Source organism: Lepisosteus oculatus, chromosome 18 (genome assembly GCF_040954835.1).
Source record: "Lepisosteus oculatus isolate fLepOcu1 chromosome 18, fLepOcu1.hap2, whole genome shotgun sequence".
NCBI classification, from domain to species: domain Eukaryota; kingdom Metazoa; phylum Chordata; class Actinopteri; order Semionotiformes; family Lepisosteidae; genus Lepisosteus; species Lepisosteus oculatus.
In genome coordinates, this window is record NC_090713.1 from 22,212,400 (window position 1) to 22,235,032 (window position 22,633).

Consider the following 22,633-nt stretch of genomic DNA (forward strand, 5'->3'; position numbering starts at 1 on the left):
CTGACACACACAATAACACATTCTGACAGTGCACACTGATACACACTGACAGTGCATAGTGACACACAATCTGACAATGCACACTGATACACACACACAATAACACAGTGACAATGCACACTGACAATACACACTGGCACACACAATAACACAGTTATTTTATTATTCTTGTGACACACGCAATAACACACACTGACAGTGCACACTGGCACACACAATAACACACAGTTATTTTATTATTATGACACACAATAACACACACTGACAGTGCACACTGACACACACAATAACACACACTGACACACACAATAACACACACTGACAGTGCACACTGACACACACACAATAACACACACTGACAGTGCACACTGACACACACAATAACACACAATAACACACACTGACAGTGCACACTGACACACACAATAACACACAATAACACACACTGACAGTGCACACTGACACACACAATAACACACACTGACAGTGCACACTGACACAGACAATAACACACAATAACACACACTGACAGTGCACACTGACACACACACAATAACACACAATAACACACACATTAACAGACTGGTGATCGCGGACAAGACAGACTGCCGTGCGCGTGTGCTGATGGGGTTAAATATTCAACAGAACACTCTCCGCCACCTTCCGGTTATATAATCTTAAAGGGCGGGCACGGTGCCTATCTCTTCCCCCGATCCAAACCCCGATAGCCCAGCCCAGCCCAGCCCAGCCCCGGCCGGGAACCGAACCGGACTCCTGACCGAGACCATCTCGCCTGCGTCCCGCGGCACCCCGGGTTCCTATTGGCTGAGGATGATGTCACCCGCTGGCCGGGACCCGCCCCCTTCCCCTTGACACACACACAGACCGACTCAGACTACCCCCCCCCCGCTCTTCCACACACACACACACTCTCACGTTCCCCTCGGTGTCTATATTCCAGCAGCGGAGCACAAGAGCAATAATAGAATTGTGATCTACAGAGTCTGCCCCACAGTACCGCCGAACCCCTGTCTGCGCTCCGGCCCGGCACGGCCTCGCACGAGCGCGCTGGCAAGGGCACCGCGCCGCACGGTCCCGTGCATCCGAGCCAGGAGATATACACGCGTGTGTGTCCGGGCATCACACACATTTATGCACAGATGCGCGTCCACAAGCGCTGCCATACAGCTGGAATTATCCACAACGACCCATGACGCTCCTCCGGAAGACCAGCTCCTAACGTAAGTGGATCCTTATCCGTGCATCTTTCGGACCTGTACCGCCAGTCTGGGAGCCCAGCCGCGTCTGTGCCCTCAATCACAGATGCGTGCACGTAACATACATATAGAGAGATTTGTTTATGCGCGCAGGTATAGATCTCTATTAGACTGCACAGACGCACATATCAAACAGATACGTCGCTATTGCGTGTTGATGATTCCTATGTGCGCAGGGTGCTGTTTTCATAAATGCACCCCGCCAGACAGAAGCACTGCCCCGGGACTCCGGGTTCGACAGCCGCTCTGCCCAGCCCGCAGTCTGGCGGCGGTATTCATATTTAACTGGGGCTGCGGATAGTCCTGTCCTGCCCCCCGGGACCCCGACCAGAATACCCCCCCGTAGTATTCACCAGAGCCAAACGGCGGCCTGGGAGCTGCACGCGAGCTCCTCGGCGCCCCCCCAGAGACCCCCGGGCGCGCTGTGGCTGTGGGCCCCGGGAGCTCGAGGCGCCCTGGGTGCGTGTCCGCGCAGACATCACACCTGTACGCCTGCTCTTTTGTTTTCTGTTCCACGCGTGGGGGGGGGGAGTTCTGTTCGTGCCGCCTGTACGGCACCCCGTGTCCTCCGGACGCGTGTTGCTCACAAAGGCTACCTGCCCACGCGCGTCTGCGTCACGGGGATCGAGGGGGGGCAGCTCCGCACCTGACCTCATTCTGGAGCCGCGCGTTCGAGTCCGGGGGCATTTCACAAGAGCACCCGCGGGTCCGGCGCGAACAGGAGGAAGGCTCCCCGGGTTTCCTCCTCCTCCTCCTGCTCTCCGCGCGCTCCACACTGAAGACTCGTGCCGCCCCGGGGGCAGGAGGCTGAGGCAGCGGCGCGCGCCTTTTTTTCTTTCTTCTTTGAATCTGGCTTGATGGCGCGTGTCGCTCGCGTGCTGAACCTGCGTGCGTGCGTGCGTGCGTGCGTGTGCCGGACACTGACCCCCCCCGCACGCACTCACACACACACACACATCCCTGGGCCAGACCAGCGCGTGTTGCGCTCTCCTGGCACGTGTGAGGCAACGATACAATTGCAAGCAGAGTAAACAATAACTGAGTGATCCACACTCTGCCAGAGCTCTCTTCTGGACCCCCCCTCAGAGCTCTGGACAGCTCATGGGGATCCCCTGCACCCCAGCAGTGTGTACCCCACCTGGGTGATGCGCCAGTCCGCTCCCCACACCCCAGCTCTCAGTGAGGGAGCCAGTTTAGAGAGGGGGGTTATTAGGAGACCTCCTAATATGAGGAGGGGCGGTTCATCTTTCGGCTTTTGCCAAAACCGCCTTTTTCTGTTGATTTTTTTGTTTCGTTTTGTTTGGGAAAGACGGGGCTCCCAGACCACTGCCTATGCGCCCCGGTTCAGGCTTCCTGGACACGCCCCTCCCCCTACAGACCACGCCCACCCGCCATGCTCCGCAGCGCCCCCTGCTGACAGGGGCTCGAACCCGAGACATCGGAGCCGCACTCTGAGCGAGCCCCCTGGAATGAGTTTATGTGCTATTCTGATGAGACTCCTGGGGAAGAGAGCAGTGAATCCCTCCCTCCCCGGTCCGGTCTGGTCCGGTCCGGTCCGGTTGCTAGCGCTGACGAGCCAGCGAGCGTGGACGCTGTGGGGGGCGGCCCGTTCTCCCGGGAGGGAGAGGGAGAGATGCCAGCGCCCGCACTGCTGGAGCAGGAAAGTGGGTCAAGACGACCTCTTTAGGAGTCCCGGGGGAGACGGGCCTGAAGCACTCATTCTGAGACCCATTCTGAGGCCTGTATCACCTTGACTTGACCAGCCTGGCTAATCAGACTCTCTCCTCTTCATCAGCCACTCTGTCTCTCCTCTTCATCAGACTCTCTCCTCTTCATCAGCCACTCTGTCCCTCTGTCTCTCCTCTTCATCAGCCACTCTGTCTCTCCTCTTCATCAGACTCTCCTCTTCATCAGACTCTCTCCTATTCATCAGCCACTTTGTCCCTCTGTCTCTCCTCTTCGTCAGTCTCTCCTCTTCATCAGCCACTCTGTCCCTCTGTCTCTCCTCTTCATCAGTCTCTCAGTCTCTCCTCTTCATCAGCCAATCTGTCCCTCTGTCTCTCCTCTTCATCAGCCAGTCTGTCCCTCTGTCTCTCCTCTTCATCAGTCTCTCCTCTTCATCAGCCACTCTGTCCCTCTGTCTCTCCTCCTCATCAGTCTCTCCTCTTCATCAGACTCTCAGTCTCCCCTCTTCATCAGCCACTCTGTCCCTCTGTCTCTCCTCCTCATCAGTCTCCCCTCTTCATCAGCCACTCCGTCCCTCTGTCTGTCCTCTTCATCAGTCTCTCCTCTTCAATAGCCACTCTGTCCCTCTGTCTCTCCTCCTCATCAGTCTCTCCTCTTCATCAGAGTCTCAGTCTCCCCTCTTCATCAGCCACTCTGTCCCTCTGTCTCTCCTCCTCATCAGTCTCTCCTCTTCATCAGCCACTCTGTCTGTCCTCCTCATCAGTCTCTGCTATTCATCACAGCTCCAGCTCTGCCTGCTCCGGGCTGTGGCTCATCCTGTCTCCTTGCCTGTCTCCCAGGCGGTGATCCCCGATCCCTGATGCCGCCTCTCCCGCTGGACGAGCGGATCGTGATTCTCCAGCGCCCCAAGACCTTGGCCCTGCGCCTGGGGTCCCCTCGGGACGGCCCCGCCCCCCGCTCCTCCTCCTCCACCTCCTCCTCCGAGCGCAAACGGCGCTCTCCGGAGCCGCGCCGGACCCCCCCGCAGCCCCCACAGCCCGGGGCGGGCGCCGGGGCCGAGGGCCACAGGGGCCACACCCACACCATCGACATCAAGCTCTCGCTGGGGGGGGCGGCCCGGGGCGGGCCCGGCGGTCCCGGCGGCCGCAGGGGGGGGCTCCGGGAGCCGCTGGTGTCCCTGCGCCTGGACCTGGGGCAGCAGCCCGAGAAGAGGAGGGAGGCGGGGCCCCCGATCACCCAGAACCCGCACCACCCCCACCGCCGCCTCTCGGGGGCGCTCTTGGGGGGCAGCCTGGGGCTGGGCTCTGGGGGGGGCCACCACAAACCCCAAACTGAGGGAGGAGGAGGAGGCGGCGGCCGGGGAGGGAGAGAGCCCCTCGCCTCCTACCCGCCCCCCGCCAGCTACCCGTCCCGGATCCTCCAGGAGGTGCCCTGCGCCAGCAGGGAGAACATCCAGCCGGGCCTCCCCAGGCAGCCCCCGAGCCGGGCCGGGGCGGCCAGCAGCCCCACCAGCTCGTCCTGCAGGTACTCCAGCCCCGAGCACTCCTGCGCCCTGGACCTCCTGCGCCCCCGGGGCTGCTGGCGGAGCCCCCCGCTGCCCTGCCGCGGCGGCGGCGGCGGCCTGGCGGGGCTGAGGTCCCTGGGGGGCTGCCTGTCGGCCTCCTCCGCCACCAACACCTCCTCCTCCGCCTCCACGGCGTCGGAGTGCCGCGCGGGGCTCCTGCGGCCCCTGGGCAGCCCCGGCGGCCTGCGGCGGAGGCTGGTGGGCGGCTGCCTGCCCTGCGCGCCCCTGTCCTCCTCCACGCTGCGGGCGCTGCAGAGCTGCGTGGGCAGCTGCCCCCCCTCGGCCAAGTCCGGCGGCTCCACCTGCAGCTTCTGCAGCAGCGACCCCATCGTGACCTTCGACCCCCGCGGCCCCAGGGGCCCGGGCCCCGGGGCGTACACGGCTGGCGACGACGACGACTACAGCGTCCGCACCATCTGGCCCGAGGAGCTGGCCAAGAAGATGACCCGGTCCAAGGCCCAGCACCACATCCCCCTGCAGACCCTGCCCGGCGGCCAGCAGAACAGCGCCGCCGGGCCCGTCGTCCTGGACTGCCGGAACCTGGCCGGCTTCTCCCGGGGCCCCCCGCACTTCACGGACGCAGCGGGGCGCCGGCGGCTGCAGCAGGGCAAGCTGGCCGTGCTGGACTTCATCTCCGCCTCGTCCGCGCGCGACTCGCTGCAGCGGCTCTGGCCCCGGGAGGCCACCGGCGCCAACGCCAACGGGCTGGCCGACGAGCCCTGCGCGCCGCCCCTCCCCCGCCGCCCGCCTGCCTCCCCCGCCAGCTCATCGCCCGCCTCCTCCCCGCCCGGCTCCGCCCACGCCACCCTCACCAGGCCCAGCGCCGCGCCGCGGGACAGGGAGGGGCAGCCCCTGCACCTGGTGCTCAACTCCCTCAACAAGGAGCAGGACGAGAGCAACGGGCGAGGTGAGGGGTGGGACGCCCTGGGGGCGGGGGAAGAGGTGAGGTGAGGGGTGGGACGCCCTGGGGGCGGGGGGCGAGGTGAGGGGTGGGACGCCCTGGGGGCGGGGGGCGAGGTGAGGGGTGGGACGCCCTGGGGGCGGGGGGTGAGGTGAGGTGAGGGGTGGGACGCCCTGGGGGCGGGGGAAGAGGTGAGGGGTGGGACGCCCTGGGGGCGGGGGGCGAGGTGAGGGGTGGGACACCCTGGGGGCGGGGGGCGAGGTGAGGGGTGGGACGCCCTGGGGGCGGGGGGCGAGGTGAGGGGTGGGACGCCCTGGGGGCGGGGGGCGAGGTGAGGGGTGGGACGCCCTGGGGGCGGGGGGTGAGGTGAGGTGAGGGGTGGGACGCCCTGGGGGCGAGGTGAGGTGAGGGGTGGGACGCCCTGGGGGCGGGGGAAGAGGTGAGGTGAGGGGTGGGACGCTCTGGGGGCGGGGGAAGAGGTGAGGGGTGGGACGCCCTGGGGGCGGGGGGCGAGGTGAGGGGTGGGACGCCCTGGGGGCGGGGGGTGAGGTGAGGTGAGGGGTGGGACGCCCTGGGGGCGGGGGGCGAGGTGAGGGGTGGGACGCCCTGGGGGCGGGGGGTGAGGTGAGGTGAGGGGTGGGACGCCCTGGGGGCGAGGTGAGGTGAGGGGTGGGACGCCCTGGGGGCGGGGGGCGAGGTGAGGGGTGGGACGCCCTGGGGGCGGGGGGCGAGGTGAGGGGTGGGACGCCCTGGGGGCGGGGGAAGAGGTGAGGGGTGGGACGCCCTGGGGGCGGGGGGCGAGGTGAGGGGTGGGACACCCTGGGGGCGGGGGGCGAGGTGAGGGGTGGGACGCCCTGGGGGCGGGGGGCGAGGTGAGGGGTGGGACGCCCTGGGGGCGGGGGGCGAGGTGAGGGGTGGGACGCCCTGGGGGCGGGGGGTGAGGTGAGGTGAGGGGTGGGACGCCCTGGGGGCGAGGTGAGGTGAGGGGTGGGACGCCCTGGGGGCGGGGGAAGAGGTGAGGTGAGGGGTGGGACGCTCTGGGGGCGGGGGAAGAGGTGAGGGGTGGGACGCCCTGGGGGCGGGGGGCGAGGTGAGGGGTGGGACGCCCTGGGGGCGGGGGGTGAGGTGAGGTGAGGGGTGGGACGCCCTGGGGGCGGGGGGCGAGGTGAGGGGTGGGACGCCCTGGGGGCGGGGGGCGAGGTGAGGGGTGGGACGCCCTGGGGGCGGGGGGCGAGGTGAGGTGAGGGGTGGGACGCCCTGGGGGCGGGGGGTGAGGTGAGGTGAGGGGTGGGACGCCCTGGGGGCGGGGGGCGAGGTGAGGGGTGGGACACCCTGTCCCTCTTCTTCTTCTTTTTCAATGTGTGTGTGTGTGTGGGGGGGTCCCCTTACTCGTGTTATGATGTATGCATTCTTGGGGCACAGCCAATGCTGGCTGGGGATTTCAAAATCTGTCCGGAAAAAACCTGGAGCGGATCAGACTGCTGCGCACCGGGAGTCTGATTCTCTGAGGAAGTTCGAACCGCTCACCTCGGCCAGCGTCCAGCACTGGACTGTCCATCGGCCTGCCCCGCCCCGGACACGCCAGCGAGCCCTTGCGTTTGGATTCAAATTCCTCTGTTAGGGTTTTCTACTTTTTTCGTAAAAGACGGATGAGACTCTCCCTCCCTCTCCCCAGCCCCGCCGGCCGAGCTCCTGCCCCCAGCTACCCTGTCCCTGTCGGCCTCGTGGGAGGCGAGCGGCCAGCTGGTGATGACGCCGGACATCGAGAACGCGCCGCTGAGCCCCATCCTGCCCTTCCTGTTCCTGGGCAACGAGAGCGACGCCCAGGACCTGGAGCTGCTGCTGCGCCTGAACATCGGCTTCGTGGTCAACGTCACCACGCACCTGCCCCTGTACCACCTGAGCACGTGCCTGGTGCGCTACAAGAGGCTGCCCGCCACCGACAACAGCAGGCAGAACCTGCGGCAGTACTTCGAGGAGGTCTTCGAGTTCATCGGTGAGGCAGGACCGCTCCCCTGCTGCTCATCTCTCCCGTCTCCCTCTCCTCCCTCCCGATCTCTTCTGTCTCCCTCTCCTCGCTCCCGATCTCTCCCGTCTCCCTCTCCTCCCTCCTGATCTCTCCCGTCTCCCTCTCCTCCCTCCTGATCTCTCCCGTCTCCCTCTCCTCGCTCCCGATCTCTCCTGTCTCCCTCTCCTCGCTCCCGATCTCTCCTGTCTCCCTCTCCTCCCTCCTGATCTCTCCCGTCTCCCTCTCCTCGCTCCCGATCTCTCCCGTCTCCCTCTCCTCCCTCCTGATCTCTCCCGTCTCCCTCTCCTCGCTCCCGATCTCTCCCGTCTCCCTCTCCTCCCTCCTGATCTCTCCTGTCTCCCTCTCCTCCCTCCTGATCTCTCCCTCTCCTCCCTCCTGATCTCTCCCGTCTCCCTCTCCTCCCTCCTGATCTCTCCCGTCTCCCTCTCCTCGCTCCCGATCTCTCCTGTCTCCCTCTCCTCGCTCCCGATCTCTCCTGTCTCCCTCTCCTCCCTCCTGATCTCTCCTGTCTCCCTCTCCTCGCTCCCGATCTGTCCCGTCTCCCTCTCCTCCCTCCCGATCTCTCCTGTCTCCCTCTCCTCCCTCCCGATCTCTCCTGTCTCCCTCTCCTCCCTCCTGATCTCTCCCGTCTCCCTCTCCTCGCTCCCGATCTCTCCCGTCTCCCTCTCTTCCCTCCTGATCTCTCCCGTCTCCCTCTCTTCCCTCCCGATCTCTCCCGTCTCCCTCTCCTCGCTCCCGATCTCTCCTGTCTCCCTCTCCTCCCTCCTGATCTCTCCCGTCTCCCTCTCCTCGCTCCCGATCTCTCCCGTCTCCCTCTCCTCCCTCCTGATCTCTCCTGTCTCCCTCTCCTCCCTCCTGATCCCTCCTGTCTCCCTCTCCTCCCTCCCGATCTCTCCCTCTCTTCCCTCCTGATCTCTCCTGTCTCCCTCTCCTCCCTCCTGATCTCTCCCTCTCCTCCCTCCTGATCTCTCCTGTCTCCCTCTCCTCCCTCCCAATCTCTTCTGTCTCCCTCTCCTCCCTCCCGATCTCTCCCGTCTCCCTCTCCTCCCTCCCGTCTCCCCCTTCTCCCTCCCGATCTCTCCCTCTCCCTCTCCTCCCTCCCGATCTCTCCCGTCTCTCTTTCCCCCTTTCCTCCCTCCCCTCTCCCTCCCTCTTGATGTCTCCTCTGTCTCTCCCTCTTCCTCTGCTCCTATCCCTCTCCCTCTGCTCCTCTCTCTCTCTGGAGGCAGAGGTGTATTCTAGCCCTTCACCTGTCTGACCTGCTGGCCTGCTGTTCCTGTGTCTCACCAGAGGAGGCGCACCAGTGCAGGAAGGGGGTGCTGATCCACTGCCAGGCGGGGGTGTCGCGCTCGGCCACCATCGTCATCGCCTACCTGATGAAGCACAGCCTCATGACCATGACGGACGCCTACAAGTATGTGAAGGGCAGGCGCCCCGTCATCTCGCCCAACCTCAACTTCATGGGCCAGCTGCTGGAGTTCGAGAACGACCTCAACTCCGGGGTCACCCCCCGCATCCTCACCCCGAAACTCACCGGCGTGGAGACTGAGGTCTGAGGGCTGGGGGAGCTGGAGGGGGGCCCTCACTGCGAGTCGGCCCCCGTTCGCGATCAAATTGGAATCCCACTGCCACTGGCTGCTGTTCCTGGGGGTTTCTGAGAGGGCTGTGTGAGTGTGTGTATCTGTGTGCGAGGGTGCGTTGAGTGTGCGTTGATGTGTACCTGTATGTGTGTTGTGTTTGAAGGTGTGCGAGTGTGTGTTGGTGTGTACCCGAGTGTGTGTTGGTGTGCATGTTGTGTTTGAGGGTGTGTTGGTGTGTGCCTGCGTGTATGTTGTGTTTGAGGGTGTGTTGAGTGTGTGTTGGGTTCAAGGCTGTGTTGAGTGTGCGTTGGTGTGTGCCTGTGTGTGTGAGTCTAGCTCAGGCCCTGCAGGATGTCTTGGCTGTGTCTCCAGAGGTTGACGTCTGGACCCCTTCAAGATCTGTAGTCTCAAATCCTGAAGGATCCGGGAGCAGAGGAGCTGGCCTGAAGGAGACGGGCCTGGAGGTCGTGGGTCATATACCTGCCATGACCTTACACCACCACGTGTGCAAACACTGGCCTGAAGCCATCTCCCCCTCCTCCACCACCCTTCTTTTCAAAACCGTGCCAAGATTTTACAGCCCAGGGAATTCCACCCTCGGTCCCCCTCAACGTCCAGGAGATGCGCTCGGACTTTCTGGGAAGACCTGAACTGGATGCCTGGCTATGGGCTAATCCCGATCCGGGGGCAATGAGACTGTGGCAATGACATAGCAGCAGGCAGAGGGACAAAACGGGACTTTCCAAGATGAAACAAATGGGCTAATTCCTGTTTTTTAATTATTTGTCTGAAAGAACTCTGCTTTGGGGGAGTACAGCGGGGTGGCGGACTCCCTCACAGTGGCTGATTACAAGCGAACACCCCCACCCCCGCCAGGACAGCGCCCCCTAGAGAGCGGGAGGTCTCAAGTCAGTTCTATTTTTTTATATTCTGGGGAAACGTGCAATAAAATAACTGACCTGAAACTGAGCAGGAGCGGAGTGGATAGACAATGGGGGTTTGTTGGCCTCAGTTTCTCTGGTCTCCATGGCTTGGGCAGGAAGAGCTCAAGAGCCAATAAAAACGTGGAAGAGCAGCTACCCCAGTACCCTGGGGGTGGGGTCTGAAAACCCCCTAACGTACACCTCGGACTGTGATTTGGGATTATTCTGCCATTCCTAATCCTGCTTTTCTGTCTTCTTTGTTTGGAGCCCATCTCCACTCTACCTTCAGCACTCAGCACTCTATCTTCATTCAGCCTTAAGCACGAGCTCCCCTCCTCTGATCTGTGGTTTAGATTGCCAGTAACTTCAAATAAAGTCTTCCACCATCACCAGAGTCAGTCTAGATCGCCCGTCACTACTGAAGAGCTCCTCATGATCACCAGGGCTGTAAAGAGTCAGTCTAGATCGCCCGTCACTACTGAAGAACTCCTCACCATCACCAGGGCTGTAGAGAGTCAGTCTAGATCGCCCGTCACTACTGAAGAACTCTCCACCATCACCAGGGCTGTAGAGAGTCAGTCTAGATCGCCCGTCACTACTGAAGAACTCTCCACCATCACCAGGGCTGTAGAGAGTCAGTCTAGATCGCCCGTCACTACTGAAGAGCTCCTCACCATCACCAGGGCTGTAGAGAGTCAGTCTAGATCTCTAAAAGGGGGCTGGTGGACAAGTCCTGGGCCAAGTGAGTGGAGACAGAGCCTTCCTCCAGCATGCTGGGGGATGAAAACCAGGCATTAGGAGCCTATGGGGATAGGACAGAGGGAGCCGCTCCTTCCCAGAGCTGGTCAAGAGCCAGGGGTCGTCCTCCGAGCCCCTGAGAGGGGAGGCAGCCGGGACCGCCGAGCGGACCCCCCCTTCCTCGTGTCCCCCTCGCCATGATCCCCCCCGTCTCTGAAGAGCACCGTGCAGCGACAAGACAAACACACAACGCACCGCTCAGGACTGCCCCTTTCACCTTGTCTCGTCGGGATCAACGGAGAGAAACGAGAGGGACGGGAGGCGCCCGGAGGAGGAGGAGGAGGACTGGCCTGCAATAATGATCGACTCTTCATCAGCGAAGGAAGACGTGCACAGAGGGGGAGAGGGGTGCCCTGGGCTGCCGTGATCAATCCCAGAACTTCCTGCATCTCCTCCCCCGATCCCCCTGTGTGTCCCCGTCTCTCTCCTCCCCTAATCCCCATGTGTGTCCCCGTCTCTTCTCTCCCCTGATCCCCATTTGTGTCCCCGTCTCTCTCCTCCCCTGATCCCCATGTGTGTCCCCGTCTCTCTCCTCCCCTGATCCCCATGTGTGTCCCCGTCTCTTCTCTCCCCTGATCCCCATGTGTGTCCCCGTCTCTCTCCTCCCCTAATCCCCATGTGTGTCCCCGTCTCTTCTCTCCCCTGATCCCCATTTGTGTCCCCGTCTCTCTCCTCCCCTGATCCCCATGTGTCCCCGTCTGTCTCCTCCCCTGATCCATGTTCGTGCTGAAGGTCTGTGTAGGTGTCCGTCTCTGTGTTAGAGACCTGCTATCACTGCTACTTCCTCAAATGCCATACTATGCATTTTAAGTATTTTTTTTGGGGTGGAAAGAACAAAGACAAAGAGCTTTATTGGTAAATTTCACTGTGAATCCTTCTTGCTGCCTCCTGCTCATTGTTCCGTAGTCTGGGGGACCCCAGTGTCTTTGGGGTTTCTATGGCCCACTACTGAAAAAGTGGGATTTCTGTTTGGAACCTGGTGCTTAGCGTCTGTGAACACACAGGATGGGAGGAGTACCTGGTGTGAACCCTGTCCCCCGTCTCTGGGTATCCGAGCTCCCTGGTGTGTCTAGCAGCGCCACCTAGTGGGCGCCTGCAGAAGGGCGAGAGGGGAATATGGGAGCCCGCTCTCGCTCGGCACGCTGGGAGACCAAAGGGCTGTGTCTACTGCAGCTGCAGAACTGGGGAGGAGGGGAGCTGTGAAACCCGGGTTCCAGGGCAGGAACGGGTTAACAACAGGCCTGATCGAGCCATCGGAGCGATGTCCAGCAGAGACAGTGTCGCTGCTGAGGAGCTCCACTGGGCACGACTCTCTCGCTGTCCGGTTCTCTCGCCTCGCTCCTGAACTACCCGATTGAAACGCCACCAGGCCGCACAGAGGCCTACACGCTGCCTCAGCTGCACAGACGCTCACGGGCTGACGGACCTCCAGTGACAAGTTAGCGAGAGACACCACTGAAGCGGGGAATTAACGACGTCCATTTTCACTCGCTTTGAATCTCTTCGGTCCGAAGAGCCTGCCCAGCGGGGTCCGGCGCCCGTCAGCGGGCCGGCGCCGGAGCTGGAGCCTGGACCCAGGAGGAAACCTGCCCTCGTTGCAATACCTGGTGCGGCCACAGGGGACGCGCCACTGGCCACCTGACCCTGGGCAGTCGCGGACCTGCCGCGGTTTCGTGGGTTTTGGCCCTGTCTGCCCGCTCAGCTCACGCCTGGGTACGTGGGGGGGTTATCGCCGTTACCTCCTGCTCCCCCTCGGCTGCAGCTGAACCCTGGAACCTGCCCTCACCCCCACTAATCTGAGTCTTCCTGATAAACGGCCAGGGGGGTCAAACCGCGCCGTGGCCCAAACTCCCCTTCCACCCCCCCGGCCCGTCATCCGCCTCCTTCCTGTTGATTTTGCACAAGACGTGAAAGGCAGACGCCTTTATATCGTTGTTCATTGTTATCGTTATTATTCCGGGGGACTGATGTCTTCCTTGGGAACTTCCCCCGCCCAGCTGCCCGACCGATTCCGACTCTTCTCGGGGGACAATAAACCTCGCATGTCTGGGTGCGGATCCGACTGCTGCCTCTGGGGCGGAACGGGCCGGACCGGACCCCTGCTCTCTCTCTCCTCGTGTGCCAAGACCCAGGCGGAAGCAGGATCCTGGCCCTTCCCCTGGGAGAAGGGGGTCATTTCCTGGGAAAGCCCCCCCAGAAAAAAACTAAGAATGGAATACGGAACGTTAAATCCCAGGGGGGGTCGCCTGCTTCACACGTCGGATAAGGATTTGAATTCAATTCACAGTGCAGAGAGAGAAGGAAAACCAGCAGCCGTTTCTGGGGGGGGAGAGGAGCCCCCCCTACAGGACATAGGGGGAGGACAAACTCACCGGAGGGCCAGAGGTCCAGAGGCGGTGGGGAGGGATCGGGATCGGGCTCGCCTGCCGTGTAACGGATGTCCGGGTACCAGCGACGAGAGAGCGACCAGACTCGGAAACCAAACTGCAGCAGAAACATGGGGGGGGAAAAAGGCTAAAAATAAATAAAACTCAAAGATTGACGCCCCACTGGTCCCCTGCTGGTTATTTGTCTGGGAAGAGTTTTGGCCACAATCATGTGTTAAAGACTTTCTTCCCCACATCAGACGTGCTCTCAAGTGACTCCTCCAAGCCCAGAGCCTGGCCAGCACCTGGAGGGGAGACTCCTGGGAGAGCTGAGGCTGCTGCTGGGAGAGGTGTTAGTGGGGCCAGCAGGGGGCGCTCACCCTGCGGACTGTGTGGGTCCTGATGCCCCAGTATAGTGACGGGGACACTAGACTGTAAACAGGCGCCATGATTTGAATGAGATGTAAAACTGAGGTCCTGTGGTCATTAAAAACCCCAGGGTGTTTCTCTTGAAGAGTAGGGGTGTTACCCCAGTGTCCTGGCCCAAATTCCCCCCTGGCCTTTACCCCTCATGGCCTCCTAATAACCCCCCTCTCTGAACTGGCTCCATCACTCTGCTCTCCTCTCCACTGAGAGCTGGAGTGTGGGGAGCAGACTGGCACATCATCCAGGTGGGGGGACACACTGCTGGGGGTGGAGGGGATCCCCATGACCTGTAAAGTGCTCTGGAATGTCACAGAAAAGCCCTACATAAATTTGTGTCCTGTCCAGGCTGTACCCCACCTTGCCCCTGTTGCTTCTTGGGATAGACTCCAGCATCCCTGCAACCCTGAATTGCATGAAACAGTTAGAAACTGGGTGGATGGCTCCCCAATTTCCACATTTCATCCAGTGTGGCTGCCATCTCCCCTCAGTCTGCGAACCGCAAGCTTCTGCAGTGTTTCCTCATACCTGGATCTCTGGCGCCATCTTGTGGACACAGGGAAGAAAAACATGTCGCCCCACACTGACACACATACTGTACATCTCCAGGCCGAGCACATTTCGGCTGACCTTCTTTTTCTTCTTTTTCACAGCCTCAGTCCCAGACTGTCCTGGGGTCAGCTGCTTTGGTTGCTCTTCTCCACTTGTCTCTGTCGAGCTCATCTTCCTCACTCACTTCACACACCTCCATATCTTTTCTCACACAATCTATCCATCTCTTTCTAGGCCTGCCTCTTCCCACCTCAGATTCCATTACCCTCTGTGTTACTTCCTCAGCGTCCCTCCTCATGATATGTCCATACCACCGTAAGAAATCCTTAAGCCGATGTTTCAGATTTTGTTTTCAAAAAGACAGCAGTGAATTAAGCCTTAATGCTCTAGTTGTACTCTCTGGCCTTAGTACAGCTCTCCAAATAATCTCCTGCACACTCGGTATTTATACACACATCGGACTGAGACAGACAGAGCTCGCTCGTGCGATGGGGCAGTCAGGAGAGATCATCATCCACTTTAATCATCCACAGCAATTTACCTCTGTAGCCAATTATACAGCCACACTCGTTCATGGCCTGATCTGAGGCTCCAAAGGGTCTTGGTCAAGAGCACCACAGGTGTGCCCGAGCCAGGACTGAACCTGCAACCTTTCCAGTTGTCCAGAGCCCTGACTGCTGTTCTATCCCACTGCCCCCACCCTGGGAGACGCACAGCGCTCATTCTGCACCAGCGGCCCCCACCTGGGAGACGCACAGCGCTCATTCTGCCCCAGTGGCCCCCACCTGGGAGACGCACAGCGGTCATTCTGCCCCAGTGGCCCCCACCTGGGAGACGCACAGCGGTCATTCTGTCCCAGCGGGCCCAGGCCTGTGGAAACAGCAGCCGAAATGAAAACCGAACAAACAGACGGACCTGTGCTCGCGCTGCCACCCCGCAGTGTCGCCTGGATACGGCGAGCTGGATGTGCGCAGGGCGCCGGGAGGGGCAGGGTTCTCTCTCTCACACACACACTCACACGCTCGGGGCGTCCTGTCCTCCCCAGGGCTAGCGGACCCGTGCTGCCCACGGCCGGGACACGGGGCAGCTCCGCCCTGACCCGTCCCAGTAACGACTGGAGCTCACCGGTCGCCCCCCTCTGCTCCACCACCGCTGGAATCAAAATAAGTGCTTCTGGTGACGCGCTGGGGATGGAGGTTCAAAATACGCAGAAACGCTCACCTGTGCGCGCAGGGGTGCGGTCTCGGCTCAGCCCTCCTCCTCCTGCAGCTCCCGAGAGAGCTCTCCCGCCCCCGCCCGCCCGTCTCCCACTCCATACCGTCGGGGAGAGAGACAGGAGAGAGGCCGGGGTGTCGGTGTCAGGTACGAGCCGTCTCTCAGGGGGTACAGTGCGGGGAAAAAACACGTAGAGGGCCACGGATTCACGCGAACGCGTCGCTCCCCCCAAAAATCTGATATTTAAAAATCAAAATCACCCCCGAGGGCTGTTCGGTTATCTGGGCTCCCTGTTTTTAAAGAAAGCTTAAGGCCGAGATCGCCAAGGAACGGGTGTGTTGAGGCCGGTCTGCAGACGGGAGAGGCGCTGGCTTTCCCTCTGGAAGAAACCTGGATGTTTTGGAGCGGCTCCGCCGCGGGTGAGCGGAGCCGAGGAAGACAGGGCAGCGCTATGGGTCTGACGAAGTGACCGCCGGCTCGGAGAGAGTCCCAGTTCTCCCGGCTTCAAGAGACGTAAGTTTTCTTAATTTGTTCGCCCCCCGTGAAAATTCTGTACATATTTAGCATATGAAGCTGTAGATCTTAAAAATGCACGAAAACGACTAAATTAAAACTTCTGTATTTGCCGGAATACAATTATCGTGTACTTGGTAGCCGCCGAGTATCGCTGAAAAAACACTCTGCCCTCAGAACACTGATGTTGGCTCATACGGTGGACTTCCCAAAACATTCTTCCCCAAATGATGAAGAACCCGTGAAGGAGCGCTGTGAACCCGTCCAGGGACGTTATGCAAGACAGTTACACGGCTCCTCATGTGTGGGGAAAAGTCAGCGGACTCGGGATTCGCTTCTCGACCCGCTTTCCGCGGATTCGGCTAGAATTCGATCATTCGGACCCCGGTAAACTCCGAACCGACCGAGCGGTCCAGCGAATGCCCAAGGACCCGGACAGACAGGGGTTTTATGAAACACGATTGTTTAAATCCGGTTTAGGGAGGGTTCGGGACGGAAAGTCTCCGGACCGTCTGCCGCAATAGCTGCTGAAATCGCAGCTGGCGAGCCGGGCTGACACACCTTCTCCGGCCGCGGTTCTGGTCCTGTGGCCCGCGTCTCCCCTGGCGGATAAATGTCATTGTCTGGAACCGATTTGAGGGGAAGCCCTGCTCCAGGTCCCCGTGAGACCCCTGGGTGGTCAGTTGTGCCCAGGCAGAGGCACAGAGCTCTGCAGGAGCCCAGTTTGATCTAGAGCAGGGTTTTCCCTGTGCTGCTGACCCCACACCTGCTCCACCCCTCAGGCGATACCTGCAGCCTGACGGCCCCTCAGCAGCTGCGTCGCTGGAGTATCTGCACTCTGCCTCTGGTGCCAGGGCTGGGATCTTACTGCACTGACAAAACAGCAGCTCCAGCCCCAGCCCCAGTGTGTGTAAGGGCTGGGAACAGACAGCCTCCGTCAGTGAAGGGCTTGATTGTGAAAGGAGATGGTCATCCTCCGAGGAAAATAATGACATCTCACACACCTGGGTTTATTTCAGTACTTTTATTGCCAAAACTCAGTCGGTGTAGAAAAGAGAGGTCCAGTGTGCAAAGGATTCTGGGCTGGGTCACCTTCTGTGCGGAGTTCGCACGTTCCCATTTCTGTTCATGGCTGGCTGGCTCTCTGCAACAGGCACGCCAGTCCAGGCCCCAAGGGGTACACATTCTTTAAACTGCCAGGGCTAAATTGGGCCCAGTCAGCTACTAATTAGCTCCCGGGTTGCTGTGTCAGTCCTCTTCCTGGGCTTCTTGGGGGCAGAGCAGTGGATATGTGGCTCAGGATTTGCGCCTGTGGCTGGAAGGTTGCCGGTTCAAATCCCGTGGCCGGCAGAGGAATCCTACTCTGTTGGGCCCCTGAGCCTTTACCCCAGCTGATGCAAAAAGACTAACTCCTAATGCAAGAAATTGAATAGGGCTAATAAAGTGATCTTATCTGATCTTTCTGACTCGGCTTCAAGCCCTCAGCCTCCAGTGGATCTTCCTGCCGGTCCTGAAGACGTTCACTGGGAAGTTTGATCTGGAATGAGAACAGAACCTGCAGGACAGTGGCCCAGAGTCAGACGAGGTGATTCTCGGTTTCTGGCCAAGCATTCCTGGAATAAATCTGTCAAAAACAAACAGCGAAGGGAAATCGGAGAGCAGGGAGGAATCGGCCAATCCAGCACTTTGTCCGAAAGGGCCAAGTTTGTGCTGTAAATAAAGCTCCGGCTCAGAGCCCACACAAGATAGCTGGGATCTGGAATTTACACTCGGGGAAGCCCTCTTTGTTTCCTTATTTCGTCTGCAGAGACGAGACGGGAGCCCGGAAATGGGGTTTCCCGGAAGAGCCCGTGTCTGCTGGCATGGCCGCAGGTGCCGCGTGCTCGTGGGGGCGGGAGGGTCACTCAGGGGGGGTCGAGCTCTCCGCGGCGGCAGGGCACAGCTCAGCCAGTCTCACTCGGCGTCGGCAGCACAGGAACAGGCTCTTCCTGCCCTGGGCCCGTTCTGCGGAGGCGGAGCGCCTGTGCCGGCCGGCTCGGTCTGCAGGGGTCCGGCTCTGGGCGGTGGAATCAAGCCAATGACGAGCTGGTTCAGTTGAAGAAAATGTAAAAACCTTGCAGACACACAGCCTCCCCTACAGCCCAGCAGGTTCGAATGAGATAAACCACTCGATCTCTGGACTGTATGGGTACAGCGTGACCCAGACTGGACCGGGGGGCTCTAGGCTGTAGGTTTCTCGGGCCTGATTAGCTGCAGACGAACTTACCAGTCTGTCCCAGTTTTCTGCTCTAACAGGGTGCTTGAACGCTGCAGCTGTCTGACCTCACGTGATTTGGTTACTTCACTCCTTTGCCTTGCAAATGAATTTTGTTGGAATGGGGATTCCTGCAGTCAGGGAGAGGGCAGAAGGAAATAAGGAAGGTGGCCTGTTTTTAATGGTTGGCAACACCTGTCAGCTGTTCACTTGAGACACCTCTGTGATCCTTGAGGGTTAAGACTTTAGTTCTAGATGATCTCAGAATCCTTTTATTTAACACATCCCCTGTTTAATTGACAACAATGGAATTGTTTCAGCGCTTTAGAAAGCGATTTAAAAGCTATGGGCCTGGGGCTCTCCAGGACGGGGTTAATATAACCCAGACTCCCAGGGACAGAGAAACATTGAGTCTCTGAAACGCCACCTCCCTAAAGAACCAAACATTGTCATCATGTTCTGCCCGGATCCTGCCTCCATCGCTTGCTCCCTCCCCCTGCAGACCGAAGAAACGCATCTGGAAAGAGAGGAGACGGCGTCCCTCCGGAGCTGCAGCCCAGCTCTCCTCCCTCTGGGGCTCCCCTAGCTCTGCTCTGCCACGCGGAGGGGGGGTATTTTTGGCTTCCAGAAGCTGGCAAGGCTCCCCACCCCCACAGATAGCAGGGACTAGACACCCCGATCATGGATACCCCCCCCCCCCCCCCAGCTCCCCGCCTGAGTTGGTAGTGACCTGTGTGTAAACCTGAATACATATGTGTAATGGAATAATCCATTTCCTTGTTCTGGGGGGTAGATGTGATATAAGTCAATGAGGCAGATCCGCTCTGCCACCGAACATTTTAGCTGTGCCTGCGTTGTGGCTGGTTACAAAGCGAGGTGGTGGCACACCCCCTGGGGATCCCCCCTCAATCCGCACAGCACCGCCCTGGGGACCTCATTAAGGGTGAGGAGTTTCTAGAACACCATGCACCCAAAACAACCTGCGCACACAGGCCCAGCTCAAAACACCAGGGAGCTCCGAGGGAGCACAGCATCAGCAGCCGGGAGAAGAGCTGTGCTTAGTGGCGGAGGCCGGCCTTCAGAAACGTGACAAATAAACGCTGTACCTGTTCCCAAGGAGAGGGCACGCGAGGCGAAGATGCCCCGGCTGCTGAAGCACCTTCGTTATCGCAGGTGCGCCAGGGCGCGAAATCGCACTGCTGACTCGAACCACAACACCCTCCGCATACGGCAGGCTGGGCCAGGGGTGTAGCACAGCACCGTGAAAAGAAACGTCTGGGGCTCTAACACTATCCTGACTGCACTCCTCTCTCCTCTCTCCCAGGGATCAGGGGTTCGAGCCCTATCTTGAACTCTCCTCTCTCCCCCAGTCCTGGAGGTCCTCTGAGCTCCACATTATGACCGAGATGCGGAAGAAGCTCTTCCTGTGCCTTCCCTGCATCTGCCTGGTCAACCTCTTCCTGTACGGCTTCGTGTTCCTGTCCGTCTCCCTGTCCCACCACCCCCCGGCCTCCGGGGCGTCCCGCGACAAGCTGCGCCCCTCGCCGGGCCAGCCCGTCCAAGCCGGGGGTGCCTTCTGGGCCACGGGGCTGGACGAGAGCGCGCTGTGGAACCTCCTCCAGCACATGCTGGACCGGCGCCACAACCCCCTGCTCCGGGCCAACGCGTCCCGGCCCGCGGGGAACGGCTCGGAGCCGCCGGAGGGCGGGGCCACCCCGGGCCCGAGGCCCCCCCTGGCCGGGATCTGGGCGGAGCAGCGGGAGTGGAGCGGGCCGTGCCGCAGGGACCCCCGCATGGCCGCGCACCTGGGGGACTTCAACACGCTGCCGGGGCACGTGCAGGACTTCGTGGTGTCCATGCACTGCCGGGAGTACCCCCTGCTCATAGACCAGCCCCGGCTCTGCCAGGGCGGGGCCCCCACGCTGCTGCTGGCCATCAAGTCCCAGGTGGGCAACTTCGAGAACCGTCAGGCCATCCGAGAGACGTGGGGCAGGGGGGGGCAGCTCGGGCCCTGGACCGTGCAGACGGTGTTCCTGCTGGGGAGGCAGGACCCCTCCCTGGGCAGCTACCCAGACCTGGGGGGCCTGCTGCAGCTGGAGCAGCAGCTGCACCCCGACATCCTGCAGTGGGACTTCAGGGACACCTTCTTCAACCTGACGCTGAAGGACGTGCTCTTCCTGCGCTGGTTCGCCCGGCACTGCCCGGCTGCCGGCTTCGTCTTCAAGGGCGACGACGACGTCTTCCTCAACACCGGCGAGCTGCTGCGCTTCCTGGCGGCGCAGGCGGCCGCCGGCGCGTCCCGGGACCTCTTCGTGGGGGAGGTGATAGTGCAGGCTGCCCCCATGCGCGACCCCGCCCTCAAGTACTTCGTCCCCGAGAGCTTCTTCAAGGGGGGGTACCCCCCGTACGCGGGCGGCGGGGGGGTGGTGTACTCGGGGCCGCTGGCTCTGCGCCTGGCCCGGGTCACCGAGCGCGTGACGCTGTTCCCCATCGACGACGTCTACCTGGGCATGTGCCTGCTGCGCCTCGGCGTCGCCCCCTCCACGCACCCCGGCTTCCGCACCTTCGACATCGAGGAGAAGGACCGCGCCGAGCCCTGCGCTCACCGCCACCTCCTGCTGGTGCACCGGCGCAGCCCCTCCCAGACCATCGCCCTGTGGCGCCGCCTCACCGACCCCCAGCTGCAGTGCTGACGGGCGCGAGGGGCGGGAGAGAGAGAGAGGAGGCTGTAGGGACAGTGAGGCTCGGGAGGGGAGAGAGAGAGGAGGCTGTAGGGACAGTGAGGTTCGGGAGGGGAGAGAGAGAGAGGAGGCTGTAGGGACAGTGAGGCTCGGGGGAGAGAGAGAGAGGGGAGGCTGTAGGGACAGTGAGGCTCGGGAGGGGAGAGAGAGAGAGAGAGGAGGCTGTAGGGACAGTGAGGCTCGGGAGGGGAGAGAGAGAGGAGGCTGTAAGCAGACTGAGGCTGACGAGGGAAGGAGGCGAGAGATGGAAGAGGAAGTAGTTCGAGTAAGAGGAAGTGAGATGAGGAAGGGGAGGAGGGTGAAAGAGAAGAGGCGATGCGGAATGAGAGAAGTCAGAGGAAGGAGGTGTGAGATAGGAGAGAGGGAGGCGTGACAGAGGTGATGGAGGGAGTATGAGGAGTGAGGGGAGGGCATACGTCAGGGTGCGAAGGATTCTCCTCTTCCAGCCACAGATCGACACACAGGCGTGACTTCCGGACCGATTCCCCAGATTTCTCTCTCAAGGAGTGGTGAATATTCAAGACCGCACACAGGGTTGCTGCTCTTCTTAAGGAACAGGGATATTATTCCAGACACGGCCCTGCCAGGTGGAGCCGGCGCTCCAGGAGCAGTTGGAGTGTCCGGCCGAAGACTGCAGGGCTGGCTGTTCTTACACCCAACGCACACAGTTGTAGAGGAAGTTTACCATAGTAAATAAACCTGCCTACAGCCTTTCTAAAACTACTGTAACTTTCATAGCCCGTTCCTTAAAGACTCCTGTAATTGCGTTTTAAAACCACGGATACGGCTCACGGTTTTTATAGCGCTTTTCATAATGAAAATACCTCACCGGCCAAGATGTCGATCCAAAATAGAGCAAGTTTACTAGAGTTTTGTTTCCTCTGTGTTTTGCATGCGAGATGAATGCCCTTTCCTTCTGTGCTAATAAAGCCTTTCAGAAAATAGAACTGTGACACAGGGATAACAAGAAAACAGACCAGAGTCCCACAGCCGCCTGATCCACTCCTGGTTTTCCCAGCGCAGCGCTGAAGCCCCTCCAGCTTCGACAGCGGAGTCACACGGAGCCTTGCTCAGCAGATTCACCTGCTTCAGGCTCTTATCCAGGTACTGGGAGTCACGCGGTTACCTTTCATATCTCTGTATACATGTACACAAACAAGTTCAGGTAGGGAGCTGCGTCAGCAGGCGCGGGCTGCAAAGGAACAAGTAAAGGTATATTCCCCGCTGAAGAGAGAAGTAAGGAAACAACATTTCGACTGTGGAGCCTTCTTCAGGTGTAAGTGAAAACCCGAAGAAGCCTCCACAGCTGAAACGTTTTCTTTCTTCTCTTTTCTTGTCCCTATACTAACGTGTCCAGTAATTCCCTCTTCTGGCCTGTGCTGTCCCTACAGTGTGCACAAGTCCTCAGAAAGCTACCCAAGAAACTCTTAGAGCAGCGGCCCCACAGTCTGTGCCTGTCCAGCTGCTGGATTTCTCTACAGCTCAGCCTATTTACTCACTAACTGAAGACTGAAAAAATAAAGCCGACTGACTTTGGAGCATTTTCTAGCACTTTTTTGACCCAAGAGTTTAAGATGTGGGATTTGACTTTCATTAGGAAACGCAATAGTTCAAAGGCTGCCTCCGGTTGGTACAGCCACATCGTTCAAATTAATCCCATTATTAAATCAGACCAAACCGAATGTGAACTCGGAGAGGGCACCACCCTGTGGTGAACTAGAGCCAGTGCAGGCAGGAGCTCACTACATCTTTACAGCAGTAGAAATTACAAATACAAAAATAATAGAGGAAAAAAAAACACCTCCACAGTA

At 60.2% G+C, this 22,633-nt stretch overlaps 3 protein-coding genes and 1 long non-coding RNA gene across 5 annotated transcripts; 2 read left to right on the forward strand and 2 right to left on the reverse strand.

Moving 5' to 3' along the window:
• Positions 1-915: 915 nt before the first annotated feature.
• LOC102689296 (dual specificity protein phosphatase 10) lies at positions 916-13,301 on the forward strand. The gene is made up of 4 exons (XM_069180463.1): positions 916-1,241; positions 3,803-5,434; positions 7,104-7,424; positions 8,748-13,301. The coding sequence occupies exons 2-4, from the start codon at positions 3,823-3,825 to the stop codon at positions 9,011-9,013; spliced, it is 2,199 nt and encodes a 732-aa protein (XP_069036564.1). The 5' UTR covers positions 916-1,241; positions 3,803-3,822; the 3' UTR covers positions 9,014-13,301.
• LOC138223962 (uncharacterized) lies at positions 6,029-6,986 on the reverse strand (the record flags this gene model as incomplete). Its single annotated transcript, XM_069180139.1, has 2 exons — positions 6,956-6,986; positions 6,029-6,645 (listed from the first exon to the last, which is right to left on the reverse strand). Coding segments are annotated over exons 1-2 (648 nt in total), but the record flags the coding sequence as incomplete, so codon positions are not given.
• A 2,098-nt stretch (positions 13,302-15,399) lies between the features above and the next one.
• Positions 15,400-21,769, forward strand: LOC102689090 (N-acetyllactosaminide beta-1,3-N-acetylglucosaminyltransferase 2). Of its 2 annotated transcripts, XM_069180494.1 has the most exons (3): positions 15,421-15,461; positions 15,617-15,827; positions 19,406-21,769. In XM_069180494.1, exon 3 carries the CDS (start codon positions 19,479-19,481, stop codon positions 20,772-20,774), a length of 1,296 nt encoding a protein of 431 aa, XP_069036595.1. In that variant the 5' UTR covers positions 15,421-15,461; positions 15,617-15,827; positions 19,406-19,478; the 3' UTR covers positions 20,775-21,769. The 2 variants fall into 2 exon arrangements, with proteins under 2 accessions (XP_069036594.1, XP_069036595.1); XM_069180493.1 differs by having other exon boundaries at positions 15,400-15,827.
• LOC138224110 (uncharacterized) lies at positions 17,696-20,671 on the reverse strand. The gene is made up of 3 exons (XR_011182456.1): positions 20,586-20,671; positions 18,094-18,212; positions 17,696-17,912 (listed from the first exon to the last, which is right to left on the reverse strand). It is a non-coding gene; the product is annotated as an uncharacterized lncRNA (long non-coding RNA).
• Positions 21,770-22,633: the final 864 nt, after the last annotated feature.